The 16,862-nt window shown below is 33.0% G+C and overlaps 1 protein-coding gene across 5 annotated transcripts in view; it reads left to right on the plus strand.

Moving 5' to 3' along the window:
* Positions 1–16,862, plus strand: part of LOC143225544 (filamin-B-like) — a 130,260-nt gene that overhangs the window by 16,166 nt on the left and 97,232 nt on the right. For all 5 annotated transcript variants that reach the window (XM_076455187.1, XM_076455184.1, XM_076455183.1 and 2 more), the window contains exons 2-3: positions 14,617–14,806; positions 16,008–16,073. In XM_076455187.1, the coding sequence (XP_076311302.1) occupies positions 14,617–14,806; positions 16,008–16,073 (256 nt within the window). The remainder of the gene's footprint in view (positions 1–14,616; positions 14,807–16,007; positions 16,074–16,862) is intronic.

Consider the following 16,862-nt stretch of genomic DNA (forward strand, 5'->3'; position numbering starts at 1 on the left):
TGTCTTTGTGTAATTGCATATATGCATAAAGAACTTAGATAAACAAAAACTATAAATGTTTATTATATTCTCAAACAAATCTCCTTGACAGTCTCCAGCTACAGCTTTATGTTCTGCAACTTGAACTAAAGCGATCAAATACTCATTAGCTACAGTAAATCATCATGAACCGCATCAGCTAGCTACTAAGTTTATTGTCATAACAGTGTATAAAGATGCTGCCATATCAAATAATCGTTTAGCCACAGTTGAGCATAAAAAGTCAACAAATAAGATAAAAAATTGGAAATTTAAAACCCTACAAATAGGTATCGTAAAAAAGGTGAGCAGACAAAGCTCGAGATACCGTAGACATTATTTACTCAAAATACAAATTCCTATTTTGGCTTCATGCTATTACCCAGAATTACATTTGGTGGATTAAAATATGGACCGTAAAAACAGTACGAAAGCAAGATTGAAGATATTTTAGATATTATTTACTCAAACTACAAACCCCTATTTTGACTCCATGTTATAGAGGTAACAACATGGAGTCAAAACAGGGGTTTGTAGTTTGAGTAAATAATGTCTAAAGTATCTCGAGCTTTGTTTCCTTACTTTCTTTATGATCCCCTTTTGCAGGGTTTTAAAAATCCAAATTTTTTATTTATCTTGTCAAACGTAATTTTGTAATTATACAATATCAGCGCTAACTATAATCAATAGTGTAAAATAAAAAAAAGCAAGGAGAAAACATTACAAAATAAAATTTAAATTATAAGTTTCATTGTTCAGTAACGGTCCTGGCTCAACAGTATCCAGAGTTACCCCTGAGTAAACCAGTGAGAACAACAACAAGAAACGTCTTTATCAATGACGTTACAGTGAATTACACAAAAACAACAACAACGTAGATTGTAAACGTTAGCACGAAAGCCTTACTCTCTCTCAATTGATATGGGGTCAATGTTTTACTCTGTACGTGTGTCTTGACTTATTTCTGTTTGTTTCAAGTTTTACCTATACAATTTCTTGTTTAACAAATAAAATTGTTTTGAAGGACCGTAATGATAGTAAGTACACAATATTCGGTTGCTGCACCCTAGAAAAAGTGATTAATTTCCATTGTTGTGAGAATGCTGCATGCGAACCGTAACCAGTAATTTAACAGCTGAAAATAACTGGAAAATTGTAGAATAAATGTAAAGCACACAGAGTAACTGAAATCCGTATTTTGGTAAGATATCAAATTACTACTAAATATGGTGAAATAAAACGTTAACTTTGGACATTTTTTCGTAACCTACTAATGTGTATTATCTGGTTTTGACTTTAACATTAATATGGAATTTCGTGTTTTATACATATAAAATTTCGTGAAAAGGTTGTAATATTTCGGTGTGAAATCACTATATTTAAAACGCTCTCCAAAAACATGTTTACCTGGTACACATCATACAATAGTGGAACTCTTGCTTGTATGATACTGAAAAAACTTTTTTATCACGTGATGTGCAATACCCAACTTCTCGAAATTTTTATCCTGTTTTCATCTAGATTTGCAATAGGGGTCATGATTTTCCCCTTTCGTTTCCGTTTCCCGTCACAGAGAACTTTATTTTTCTCCATTCTCAGGGTGTAGATATGATGTCATGAATACGTCACGCGCGGATCTAATGCATTGGCGCCGGCACAGGTAATTGGCTAGTCTTGTATAAACGTTTTTTCTATGTAATTTGAGTATCAACTGCTTCAAGCTATCCCTTGAACGTGAATTCGAAACTGCATTAATTGTTGCTTTCATTGGGTATTTGTAATAAAAATAACTTTTTTCTTTTCAAAAAATGTTTTGCAATTTCAACTTCGTGGAACTCGATAGTTTATGATGAGCATATATACATACATAAATACACATACATATATAAGAACAGTGGAACATAAGTAAGTGATAAACTAGAAACAAAACATAGGTTTGAGGACACTTTAAAATGAACATGCGAACTACACGATATGACGTTATAAATGGCATCCTTGGCAGGATCCAGTTAAAGGACGTTTTCTACACACTTTTTCCAGCAGATAATTTATCAGTGTTAAATTCGTTTTTAACATTTTCTGTAAACTGATACATGAAGTTTCCGAGTGAGCTTCGAGTATCACACATTTTAAACCTGTTTTAACAAGGCGTCTTTTATGATATTTCTGAAGTGCGAGTATTTTTCCCTTTGTTTCTTTCAGGAAAAATATTGTATTCTTTTGTAGTTTTGCTGTTCACGTTTTATAAAGTTTCTACATAATAACTGGTTTCAGGAATTACTCTTACGGCCTTATTCGCATAAATACAAAATGTAAAAAACTCTAGCTCTTTGGACTCGTGGCATTGAGCGACTCGGTGTTTAATTTGGTTTGTTTGTGTGTTTGTCTTTTGAATTTCGCGCAAAGCTACTCGAGGGCTATCTGCACAAGCCGTCCCAAATTTAGCAGTTTAAGACTAGAGGGAAGGCAGCTAATCATCACCACCCACCGCCAACTCTTGGGCTACTCTCTTACCAACGAATAATGGGATTGACTGCCACATTATAACGCTCCCACGGCTGAAAGGGCGAGCAAGTTTGATGCGACGGGGATTCGAACTCGCAACTCTCAGATTACGAGTCGAGCGCCTGGTTAAGCCATGCCGGGCCGTGTGATTTGGAAAGTGATGATTTCGAAAACAGTATCCGGATTGTACAATATAAAATTTTCGTTTATATTATGCTTTCTAATCATTTATATGCTAAAAATATGTCGTTGTTTGATACGTTCTTTTATCTGATTATACCACATTGGTCCATTCTTTGACGTAATTACAGGAGGTTGTGCTATTCTAAACCTGTAACTAAGCTCGATTATAAACCCACAAATGGAGTTAATTAGAAAAATGATAAACTTTACAACGTTAGACATTGAGTAATATTCATACAACTGAACAGTTTAGTTTCTGTTGAGTAGAAGAACGTCATCATGTTTTATAATTTAAATATGTATTGACTATTCTTTGTATTTATGTGCGTGCTAATGTTACAAGTTTGGTTAATGCTATTGTTACTACAGTGGTTTTAATACTATGGACATTAATATTCTTATAGTTACATATTTATGATCGAAGTTAGTTGTTAAGGTTTGGGCACTCTGCTAGTACAGGGGTATGTCTGCAGATTTACAATACTACAATCAACGGTTCGATTCCCTTCGGTGGGTTCAGCAGAGACCCCGATGTGGCTTTGCTATAAGAAAAACACACGTTAAGTGTTGGTTAATCATTTTTAAATAATTGGAAAATAAAAACTTTATAAGAGAATTGATGCCAGATAGTCAATTACAATTCATATGAGTTTAAATTCAAAGAGTGTTTTGCGTTAAAAAATACTCTATTAAGTTGCTATGTAAGAATTTACAGTTCATATATTTAAACTGTAATTCGCAATAATTTTTCAAGGTTTATATTTCTCATAATTTGAGCCTACTATTTGTTTGTCCTTCTGTTAAACTACAAAACTTGCTAAGCATTAGATAACATTTAATTTGCTCAAGTAATCGAATTTGATATCTCAAGTGGCACAGCGGTGTGTCTGCGAACTCTCACCTGTAGAAACCGGGTTTCGATTCCTGGTAGGCAGAGCACCGGAGCTTATTGTGTAGCTTAGTGCTAAATTTCAGAGAATCAATCTATCGAATTAGTTTCCGTGATGAAGCCGTGGAAAACTTTTAAGTTTTCTCTGTATGTTAATTTAGGTTATGCTACTGATCTATTCGAGAGTTTAAATGTGTGCATGTAAAGGATTCTATGATGTCAGTACTGACAATTTTGGCTTTTTAGATTAGTGATACACTGAAACGTCACAACCCAAAATCGAGATAAATGCCTAAAGCTGAGTAATTACTGGGGAAATTCATAAACAGTATTAAAGAGGACTAACAGTACTTTGTTTCTTATTTAAAAAAGTAAGCATGAAAAACCAAAAAGATTGCTCATTTTAATTTTCTGTAAAAGTATTATTGCGAGTAAACAGCGTATTGATTATTTTCTGCAGACTCAAGTCATATTTAAAGTTAAATGCCTAAATAATTTGATAATAATTCAGCACAGATTAGTACTCCAAACCATCGTCAGTGAAGCTCTTTAATATTTGGCTTTGTGCAAATTACGATATGTAAAAATTAATATTATTCAATTTAGAATAACAGTTTGATAACAAAACCTGTCTTAGATAATACGAAAGAAATGGAACTTCAGTAAATTGTCTCAGTGTTGATATATTTTGTGTACAAGGTGTGTTATTTAAACATTTATTTTTATTTCGTCAATAAATCATCAAAGTATTTCTTAGCAAGCCTAAGTCGTATGACTCACTTAGTGTAATCCAATAAAAGAGCATTATATATAATTGTGTGTGTTTTATCACAGCAAAGCCACACCGGGCTCTCTGCTGAGCCCACCGAGGGGAATCGAACCGCTGATTTTAGCGTTGTAAATCCGTAGACTTACCACTGTGCTAACGGGGAACATATATAACTGTAATATGGCTACTAGTTTTGTTAGGACACTATGTTATGATTTGCACTGTTTTTCCATCAAGTTAATTTTATTTTATCAACCGCTTAAATACTAGTAATGAGTTAGCTTGCATTTTAGATGCTTTACTAATGCAGTTAAGGTAAAAGATTAAAAATTATTACAGAACGAAAAATTAATAAATATTGAATTCGTAGTATGACGAGCTGCAATCGTTGTTTACCTGAAGCGTCCAACATTTTAGTTTTTGTTTGTTCGTTTTTCGTACGCTATAAATTAAATTTGGCTTTTCGAAGTCTTGCTGTGTTAGTTGTCCCTAATTTTGAGGTGATAGACTAGAAAGCAAGCAAATAAGTCAACATCACCCACTGTTAACTCTTGGGCCACTCTTCATAAACAAATAGTGCAATTGACTGTAATATTTTAACTCCCCACGTCTGGAATCGTAGGCATATTTGGTAACGGGTTTCAATTCCGCGACAGGCAGATTCCGAGTCGAGCACCATGAAGCTCTTTAACCGACAGTGCATGTTGTCTATGCAAGTCATATAGTTGTACATTCAGAACTGCCTTTTCAACGTGGAAAATGAATTACTTGAAATTGCGAGACTTAAGTATTCTTTGTTGATTTTTAATGGTCTCTGTGACGAACTGTATAGAATTCTCTAAAAAAATCACTTTAACTGATTTCATTATGAGTGCAGTTATCTCGCTATCAGATTATTTATGTTGTTGTTTTTTTCTGACAAAAGTGAAAACTGAATAAAGAATTTATAAACATGTTTTCGATGTAGATATCTTTATAATATTTTGGCATTAGTTTGTAAAAATTGAGATATTTTGATATTCATAAAAAAATTCCACTCCTATAAGAATGCTTGACATCTGGACTTATTGACCCAGAAATGTCTCATTTGTCATTTTCCATAACACTTATAATCCGATTTACTTTATTCTAACTACTGCATCATAGTAAAGTTATGTGACTTCGTTAAATGTGGTTTTATTATCGCCAGTGTTAATGGCAAACACCCTATAAATCTGTAGGCTAGTCACTAATGTATGCGTAAATTCGACTGCTACTTGATGGTTGTTACTTTTTGAAATAGCTTTCAAATATAAAGTTGACTTTTTCTTCTTTTGTTCAAATGTTCATTGGTTATGCTTGTTTCTGGTAATTATATGAATGATTTGGGCGTCGAATTAATATATTTTGTATTTTATCTCTTGTTGGATTCAGACGCAATTATCTGCATAAAACGGACATCCAGGTGGACATTGGTTTCAAAATTTAAAATATTTTTGAAAATGAGTCATATTTTTATGTTCAGTATATATATATATGTATATAAACAGTTTTAATATTTCTTTACATCGTGGTTGTCATAAAATTTGTGCAAAGTGGTACAGAAATCATTTCCTCTTTGATGTGCCTTCTGAAAATCACTTGTGTCTTATGCAGACGACAAACCATTACGTAACACGCCAATACGATATGTTATGCTTCTATTAACAATGCACATAAAACTTCTTATGGTGCTTTTTTTTTTTTTAATACGCCTTGATAAGTAAGCAGTTTTAATATAAAATGAAAATTTACTACGGATGTCGTCTCAACTATATTGGTTAGTAAAATTAATGTTCTTATAATATTAACAGACGCTTTATCCTGGCTCCATTTTTGCCTATATTGTTTGAAAAGAGTATGAAGTTTTTAGGTTAAGTGGTTAAGTGCCGGGCTGTAGATCAAACTTTCCACACTTCATGCCGCTATAATGCCAAACACGTTCCGCATATTTAGTTGTGGTAGCCCTGTTAAAAGTGTTTTTAGACAAAATATTTGATTTCCCAAACTGAATTGGACCAGTTTATCACAAAAGACATTTGTGTGTTTGTTGAGCTTCATAAGTTACTCGACAGTTATCTGTATCAGCTGGACATAATTTTAGTGATAGATTTGAGGGAAGGTAAATAGGTTGAGACCACTCATCATCGACTCTCAGGCTGATATTTATCAACGAATAGTGGGATTAACTCTCACACTTTAATGCCTTATGACTGATAAGGCGAACAAGGTCGATGGCATGCTTCGAACCCATGACCCGCATTGCGAGTCGAATACCCAAGACGGTATTGTTGTCAGTATACATACCTGTTCAACGCATGAAGACATAGAGGCCCTGGGGTGACATAAAGGACAGATATGAATACCAACCCAATTCGGGAGGCTGTAAGGGTATACGTACATGCCAGGTTTCATGGCAGTCGGTCCAGCGATTTGACAGATATAAATAGACACGTGCACATACACATAGTTTTATCAAATAATGGTTTAGATTGGACAAATCGCTGTAGCAGTTCTAGTGGATGTTTTGTAAAAACATGATATGCAGGAATATCATGTTTTGTATCTACTTTAGTTATATAGTAGTGTGTAGGGTTTGTTTGTTTTTGAATTTCGCGCAAAGCTACACGAGGGCTATCTGCGCTAGCCGTCCCCAATTTAGCAGTGTAAGACTAGAAGGGAAGGCAGTTAGTCATCACCACCCACCGCCAACTCTTGGCCTACTATTTTACCTACGAATAGTGGGATTGATCGTCATATCATAACACCCCCACGACTGAGAGGGCGAATATGTTTGGTGCGACAGAGATTCGAATCCGCGATCCTCAGATTACGAGTTGAACGCCTAAACCCATCTGGCCATGCCGGGCCCAGTGTGTAGGGATTTAAAAAATATTTTGTGTATTTAGTTTCTAGTAGTTTTATAATAAACAAATGGTCCAGAAAGCCTTTGAGATGGATATTTAAATTTTTATTCTCTATAGTAGATAATATCTCTTCTGTATGAGAGGATATTACATAGAGTTGGTTCCGTGTTGAAAGGATTAGATTGTAACAGTAATATTCTTCGTTGACTGAATTGACACTGTGTTACAGCCTACAAATGCTGCAGAAGAACAAAGGTCATAACATGATGCTATCAACTGGACAAAGAAACCACGCTTACCTGTTAAGTTCTAGCATGGTTTCATAGTTCAATTTCAATTTGGAGATTAACAAATGTATTTACAATTGGTTGATAAAATCCTATTTAGAGATCAGTGTGTTTAGCCCGACAGAAGTCTGTCCTAATAAAAATAAATCGGTGGAGCTAATAACAGTCAACCAAGAGTGACTGTTTTTCTGTGTGCACTAGTATGTACACTGCATTTTATTTTTGTTTACTTCATAATAGAGGTTGTGTTAATTTCACTAAAGTGAAGTAACACCTGGAAAGTCTGAGACTTCGTGAGGAAGCCTCAATGAAACTACTAAGCTGTCAGAGCAACACAATCCCAAAAGTTTTTATGTAGAATTGTCACCTGAAGTAGCTTTATTGCCTTGTAATGCTGGACTATGAATCAACTGTTCATCATGATGTTAGAGGCTTCCATCTAGGCTCGAGGACGTAGGCAGCGTTTCTTGTTAGTATCTGTTGAAACTGTTGAAGTGATTGGCATTGAAGCTCAAAAGGATGTATTTATCAACATTATCACTGAGGGACAGCTCTTGAGAGTGCATGACATCTTCACACTCGTAGAAGCAATATCTATCATGAAATATTTTGAAGTAGTAACTCAAGCTGGTCATTATAGAAGAAAAAGCTTGCAGTGGCAATTTTGCCAGCAGATTGTGCTTCCAAGTACTTCCACTGTGTCACGCGTATTTGTCAGGATCACTATTTTGAAGTCCAAAACGAGTTTTTTGGTGCTAGATTCATTCCACAGGATGGATGTCCAAGTCTCAGAAAGGTGGAGGTGGGCATGCTCCAAGAAGATTTCCAAGTCGTAACTTTCGGATGCAGAACTAATAACACTGGTTGTATAGATAAATCAAATAGATTATTTACAGTTCCTACCATCAAGAGGATACCTCAACCTTAATGTATAGGAAGAGAAGATCCTGGAATACATACACCACCCTGTTGAATGAGGAATCACTAACCAAGAGACCTCAGGAAACATCCCAGTATATTTTATTTTCATATCATTTCAAAAGAATTGAAGTTAAAGAAGATTATTATTGTGTAATGTATTGTCTTTTTTTATAATACGGATTTTGATATTATGTTTCATTTTAGCTGTATTAAAAGATTATGTGTAGTAGCTAGATGCAGTTTATTATTAAAGGATTTGTAAAACCTGTGTGCTTATATAAATAAAGTTAGCTCGCTTCTTGACAGTTAAATTTAATTGTCGACTTATGGATAAGTTTTAAACAGAGAAAGGAGGAAAGTATGATATGCAGGCGATCACATATGTTTTCTATACTCTTTAGTCATATAGGAATTTTTAAACGTGTGTGTATGTATTTAGTTTTTGTGCAGTTTTCACATAAAGATAAGACAAGAAAGTCACTGAGATTATCTTGCTCTAGATGCTTTGTTTCTACCTTCTCTATAGTAGATATCTGTGCTTCTGAGAAGATTTTGTTTTTTGAATTTTGTGCAAAGCTACATAAAGGCTAAAGGGAAGGCAGCTAATAATTATCACCTACTGCCAACTCTTTGGCTACTCTTTTGCCAACGAATAGTAGGACTGACCGTCACATTATAACACCCACATGGCTGAAAGGGCGAGCATTTTTGGTGTGACTGGGACTCGAACCTGCAGCCTTCGAACTTCGAGTCGAGCGCCCTAACTACCTGGGCAATATTCGAAGAATATTGCAGTAACCTACGACATCCATATATATGTATTTGTTAGAGCCAACCAATGCTATTAATGAACAAGGATAATAAAGTAGCACTTTCGATGAAACATAGAAATTATGCTTATAGTAGCTAAAATCAGGGGTTCGATTCCCCTCGGTGGACTCAGCAGATAGCCCGATGTGGATTTGCTGTAAGAATCATACACATACACGCTTATAGTAGATAATGTCTCTTCTGTTCGAACTAGTGTGATGTTAAAATTCTTATCTGTTGTTTGACTAAGTGTATTGTAAATAATAAATACATATCAAATTAATATAATTTATAGGATTCTTTTATTATTTCATTGTTGTTAATTATGACAGGTGCGATGTTACAAATACTGTTTATCAATAAGTGGTGGACTCAGCAGATAGCTCTGATGCGGTTTTGCTGTTAGAAAAACACACACAAGCACACAAAAATGTCAATAAATAAAATATTTTAAACTATATTTAATTAACCTTGCAGTAAATGTTCTGCTATCCATAGAGTATGTATTTATAGGTGTGGGTAGTGGTACTCAAACTTTTATGCCCTCCTTCTAAACATTTTTTATCATATTCATTCCGCAAATTGATAACCTATTTTATAGGTAATGTACATGTTATTTTCCAATGTTAGTTGTTGTTACTGTATAAATTAATTGCAATAATAATACATATATGATAGCTATTGAAACTTCTCTATTTTTAAATGTATACCTTCAGCTGCAGTTATATGCTATTATGTTCCTAGTTTGAATGAGGAAATAAAATACTTAAACGCGACATAGGGGTGTATAAAATCTTAAATTCCTTATATAGAGAGAACATAAAACTCATCAAATTCTGAGATAGTTCTGGGAATAGAAAATATGGTAGTCTCCAAAATGTCGTATTTTTAAATGTGGAGCAAAACTTGCGTACCCCCTAAATTTAGGATGTTAAAGCAGCCCACAGCCCAAAGTGTAAAATTCCATTTTCCGGGTACGTTAACTACTTGGAAAGATGTCTCTATAGTGAGAATTGGTTTTAAGTTTATATAAATAAAAATTGTTGTAAATTAAGTTTTTTTATTATCTGTGGTACTTTACTGGCCCGACTTGGCCAGGTGGGTTAGGAAGATTAACTTATAATCTGAGGGTCATGAGTTCGAATTCCCCTAACCCCAAACGTGTTCGCTCTTCCAGCAGTGGGGGCGTACTATAGTTATGATAATTCTTACTATTCGTTTGTAAAAGAGTAAACTCAAAGTTGATGGTGGATAGTGATGACCAGCTGCTTTCCCTTTAGTATTTTTCTAATAAATTAAGCATGACTAGCGCAGATAGCCCTCATAACTTTGCGCAAGATTGAAAACTAACAAAAAACTCCTACTTGGGCGAAAAATAAGACGCTTTTTTTTATCAGTAATTCACTGGACTCTTTCGATCTCTTAATACCGAATAATAAAAATGACGCTTTTGCCCACTCTGGACATCGAAACCCGGTTTCTAGCGTTGTAAAGTCCGCAAACATGTCGCTGTGGCACTGGAAAGCTCAAAAGACGCACCAAAGAAAAAGAAGAGCATCTCAAGAAAAAATTGGAATACTGTTATCCGAATGTTACATAATTAACGTAATATATGAATAATATAAACAATGCAACTAATGTTCGGTCGTAAGCCGATAGTAGGGAATACAAAAAAAAAAAAACGTGACGAAGAATGTTTAATATTTTTCCGTGCAATAAACCATTCTCTAATATATATTTTTTTATTCCCTACTATCGGCTTACGACCGAACATTAGTTGCATTGTTTATATTATTCATATATTACGTTAATTATTCATATATTACGTTAATCACACAGAAGCAGTATATATTTCGTAATACCATAAAATTGGTACTGACCATTTGAAAATCCATTTAGTATATTGATATAATACATTTAGATATTTTAATCGCCCAGTGATGAGGAGGCAAATGAAACGTATTTGTCTAACTTTTGCTCTGGAGAATACGTCAAAAATATAAATATGGGTGCTTGATATTTTAGTAAAAGACGACAAATATGGCATTTTCAGTGCTTAGTTGTGATTGAAACTTCTCTATTTTTAAATGTATACCTTCAGCTGCAGTTATATGCTATTATGCTCCTAGTTTGAATGAGGAAATAAAATACTTAAACGCGACATAAGGGTGTATAAAATCTTACATGTGTGGGCAATATTGCGGGCGAAGGGTGGTGGCGATAAAAATGCGCTTGTGTCGATTTTGGCAGTACCGCCCAGCGACAGGCAGAGCTAACGTATCGTGACTGTCGTCCCGTATTGGCCTGTGCAGTATGAAAAAAAGTAATGGATGCAATATTGACTGCCAAATTTTGCTCTGTGACCGTCCATTCCCACCTTAAAACTTATAACTTCACTCAATCTCACCTTGAACTTAACAAACAGCAAAATATTTGTGGTTTATTTATTTAAACATAAAAGTGTTAAATATCTCGTGTAGGCCCGGCATGGCCTAGCGCGTAAGGCGTGCGACTCGTAATCCGAGGGTCGCGGGTTCGCGCCCGCGTCGCGCTAAACATGCTCGCCCTCCCAGCCGTGGGGGCGTATAATGTGACGGTCAATCCCACTATTCGTTGGTAAAAGAGTAGCCCAAGAGTTGGCGGTGGGTGGTGATGACTAGTTGCCTTCCCTCTAGTCTTACACTGCTAAATTAGGGACGGCTAGCACAGATAGCCCTCGAGTAGCTTTGTGCGAAATTCCCAAACAAACAAACAAACAAATCTCGTGTATGTAATGTTATATTTCAATGTATAATTTCCCACAAAACAGTCTACAGTTTAATACAACAATTTCGCTTAATATCAAGTACCGTCCACCGCTGCTACAGCGATAATTCTACAGATTTACAACGCTAAAATCGGGGGTTCGATTTCCCGCATTGGACTCGGTAAATAGTCCTATGTGGCTTTGCTATAAGAAAACACACACACATCAATTACTACCGAAAAGTTTGAAGTATTAAAAAACTTCCCTGTATTGTGATAATGTGTTCAGGCCGATTTAATGTTGAGTATGTGTGTGTGTTTATTTTTATGAACTTGTACTTATCACTTACCATTACTGTGGTTACAAATTAACCTTAAAGAATATGTAAATATGCTTGTAAGATAGCAGAATGTTGTCTAATGGGTATTTTACTCTGGTGTCAAGCTTTAGATAAGACTGAGCCTGGAAGTTTGGGGGATAGAATATTAGAAACATACAAGTTTAATGTTTTATTTTTGTATTGCTTTCCACTTATATATTGACAGTTCAGTTTGTGATCAGTTTGAGTTCTTATCTCCAACTTATATTTTTGTGATTTGTTTTTTTATACATTCAAATAAATCTTGTTTTTGTTCTTTTCTGTACTGTGTGTCAAACTCTGTTCCTATTTGTAGCTGTTCATTTTCATGTTATTTTTCAAAATTTCATTTGTATTCTGTACCTGGTATGTCCTATTCTTGACACATGGTGTCAATGAAACAGTTGAGGATCAAACTTTGAAATAGCAGTAAAAAAAATCAAAATCTGATATACCTTAAATTTCTCCTCTTCCTCCAAATAGCAGCATAAATTACTTCAAAAAACAACTGCAATTTTCCTAGGAAAAATAGATTTCAATGTAAATGTTAGGCCTAATCCTTCATTATCTCCCACATGTCATTGTGACATTTTTGGCACAGTTTTAAAATTTTACCCTTACATATTGCAATAAGTGCAAGTTTTAATATAGAAAATTCTCTGGTAAACTAATGGAAAACACTTTGCTCAATGGATTGTATGATACAGTAGAGCTCACTTACTGCCTGATTTACAGAAATACTTGAAATTAGTATGTTATGAACATCTGTTTGTTGTTTTTTATATCATTTTATTTGAACACTTTTAGAGAAATAACAAATTTACAAGCACATAAGAGAAATCTCTTTGGTTTCTCATAATAAAAAGTAATTTATGAATTATTAAAATAATGCAATTTTTATACAAGTAATAATCAATATTAAAGGTGAAATACCTTTGTTAAAAAAAGTGATAAAAGTCTATTAAAGCAGGTAATGGAGGTTAAGGAGTTGAAAGGAGAAAATAAATTTGAGAATCAAAATTAATCTAGGATTTTCTTGTCAATTTACACATGCTGAGAAATATTTGATATGAAGTATCTGTTTGCCCATACAAAAAATAAGCAAGGATCTCTGGAATAATTTGGTTTACAATAAATAAAGATTAAAATAAAACAAATCTGTTTATTCAAACTAATGGACACTACAATATCAGTTTAAGAGGTTTATGTTTATTAATAATTACAAACAGTAAAACCTTCAAAATGAAATAATTTGCATGCAATAAGGAGTTTGTAATTTTAGTGGTTATGAATGAGGGATGTAACTAATTCAAGTACTTTTAAATAAATTAGGTTTATATGTTGACTGGTTACTATTTTTACTGTTATTAAAAACCTTTTTTTAAGTACTATACCCGAATGGTATTTTTAACCTGGGATGCTAGTGTGTTTAGTTGATTTAGTACACTGATTTAATTTGTGTAGTGCCATATTGATTCTATCCTGACATTATAAGGCTATGAAAATGTTAAAAGCTGATAAAATTCAGACAAAAATATTGCATTATATGAAAAATAAAATCATCAAAGTCATTATGAAAGTAAGTAAACTGGCTACATTGTACAATGTCATATTTCTCTGGTAAATGTAAGAAATGGAATTTGTGTATAGTGATTTAAATTCATTTTGTCCTGCATGCATGCTATTTTTGTCAGGCTTAGATCTGTAATTAAAACACAAATTGATCTAATTTTTATTGATCAGTGAATTAAAATACAGATACTTTCAAATGTTCAGCTGCTAAAATAACAATTAAAGAATCAAAATGCACTGAACTAATAGGAGATATACATTATATATAAAATAAATTAATCCATCAAGTTTTTGATATTGGAAGTATGTCTGTATTAAGTAAATCCAGTTATTATTACATATATTATGTTCAAGAAGTCAGAAATACCACTAATAACTGTAGCATTTGAACTGTTTAGCTATTTATCTCCTTGTATATTGTTGAAAGATCAGAATCATTACAAATATAATAACATATAGACTTTTACCTTTGTAAGCTTAAATTGATTACAGTTTAACAAAGAAATTTTTTACTTAGATTTTTAAGTTTTCTCTATTAATTTAGAACTCTTCTTAGAATTTAGACTGTTTTTAATCATTAAAAAGAGTTTTGTAATTGTTTATTTCAAATTGTCGTGTAATATATGTTAATTTTTTAAGTATTCTAAGTAGTTTTACACTTAATATATTGTAGGTAATACAGATATAGTAGAAGGAAACCTGAAGTTAATTCTGGGATTAATATGGTCACTGATCTTAAGATACCAAATTGGTAGAACCAATTTCCCACCAAGGAAGCTCATGCTAGCATGGTTGCAGTCAACTCTACCAGACTTAAATGTTACCAATTTCACAAGAGATTGGAACAATGGCATAGCTCTCAGGTATATTTGAAATGTTTTAGTTGTTTGCATTTTTTTGGAAGTTTAAATTGTGATACAATTTTTGTAATAGACTGCTGCAATGAAAATCATTTGAGTGTGAAAAAGTATATTGTTGTTTTGTTTCAGGATTAGTTTTCATGAGTAACATATACATTATTTTTTGTATTAATGCTATTTGAAATTTGTGAAGAATTAGTAAGGTAATTCACCTTACATGTTTATAGCAGCTTCCTAGTTTTCAGTACTGTTTTACCAGTGTTTGATGTTGTTCATAATATTATTTAAGTCAGTTTTAAAGGCTGCCTTTAGCACTATAGAGAATGGGGAGAGTATGTGTGTGTGTGTGTATATAATAAATTAAATGTGCACATATATATATATCATAGTTCCTATCACTTAAGTAAATATAATTTTTGATTGACTGCATGATAGATTAGAAGTGACTGAATAACAGAATTATGAAAAGAATTAAATGATCCTAGTGACCTGTTGAAGGGATGAGTACAGCACTAGACTGAATAGTAGGTTAAAGTTGTTCCAGTTACAGGGACATACATAATATTAGGCATTGAAATTTAATAATGTGGCTATAAGGTTGCATATGCCAGAACTGACATGAAGTTTGAAACAAGCAAGCGTCTGTGACACAAGTTAGTGTTAAAGAAGTTGTACAAAGTAAAATAACTTAAAAGCATCATTTAACTTTTGATATGCAAGTATTGAAAATTGTGCCTTGCCACAGAGGTTTGTTTTGTATAAACAAAATACAGATCTACTGTTTGATAGATAAACAAGGAATGCTTAAAGGTATATTGAAAGTATGTATTCTATAACAGTTCAATATGAATTTTCCTAAAACACATGCACAATTTTAGATTTAGAAAATATTAGTCTTTGTATTTGGACAGTTTTCAAAAATATATGACAAACAATTTACTAACACCAAAAGCTACCTAACTATTCATTAGATATTTTATTTCATTAATAGGCTGTTTTTGTATTGGCTTATATAGAGTAAATATATTATAATGAACACTTGATAAAGCAACTTAAAGGAGAAAATTTATTACATATTTATTCTAATATCTGTTTGTTGTGTGTTTATGATTTCATTAATATATATGTGAACTGTTTGGAAATTAGACATGTTTTTTATTGAAACCAAAGTTTAAAATGGCTATAAATATTTTTTCCCCTATAGTGCATTAATAGACTACTGTGAACCAGGACTGATTTCAAACTGGAAATCTCTTAATCCAGAAGAGAGGTAAAATATTTTACAAGGTGTTAATAGAAAAAAAGCACACTGGAGAGTATTTTAAATTCAAGCTTTTTATTAATTTAGAATTAATTGTGACAGTATTAAATTTATAAACTAGAAGAGAAAAGATAGTATTGTAATATTTCAAATAATTATCACCCAGAGAAAAAACATAATAATGTGTCTGTAAATTTTATGATCTCATTAATAAATACTTTTAAATTCTGCCCTTTTTGAAATTATTAAACTTTAATTTGAATTTTCAGATTAATATTTAATTATTTCAATTTCGTACAATTAACCTGATCTTTAAAATAATGCTAGAGAACTAGCACATTGCTTCTTAGTATTGCAGTTTTACTACTGAAATTATATAGAAAACATTATACGCAAACACCTAGACAAAAAGAAAAATCAACTAATAGAAGTAAATATACCTCAAGATTTAAAAAATCATGAAACCATATACTGCTGCATACCATATATTCCCAACATCAGCAGAAAAAATAACCAACATTTGGCAAAAACTAGCAACAAAATATGACATCCCAGTTAATACCAAATTTATTCAAAAACCAGGCACAAAACTGAGGTCTATACTATACACTGTATGTGAAAACTACACTGACAAACACAACACCAACATTATTTATAAAATACAATGTGATAACTGCCACAATTTCTACATTGGAGAAACAAGTAGAAAAATGGAAACCAGATTAAAGAACATAGAAAGTCACTTTCACGTGTTTTCGAACCTCCCAAATCAAATAAACACAACGTAACCATAGAAAA

This window comes from Tachypleus tridentatus, chromosome 9, assembly GCF_004210375.1.
Source record: "Tachypleus tridentatus isolate NWPU-2018 chromosome 9, ASM421037v1, whole genome shotgun sequence".
NCBI lineage: Eukaryota > Metazoa > Arthropoda > Merostomata > Xiphosura > Limulidae > Tachypleus > Tachypleus tridentatus.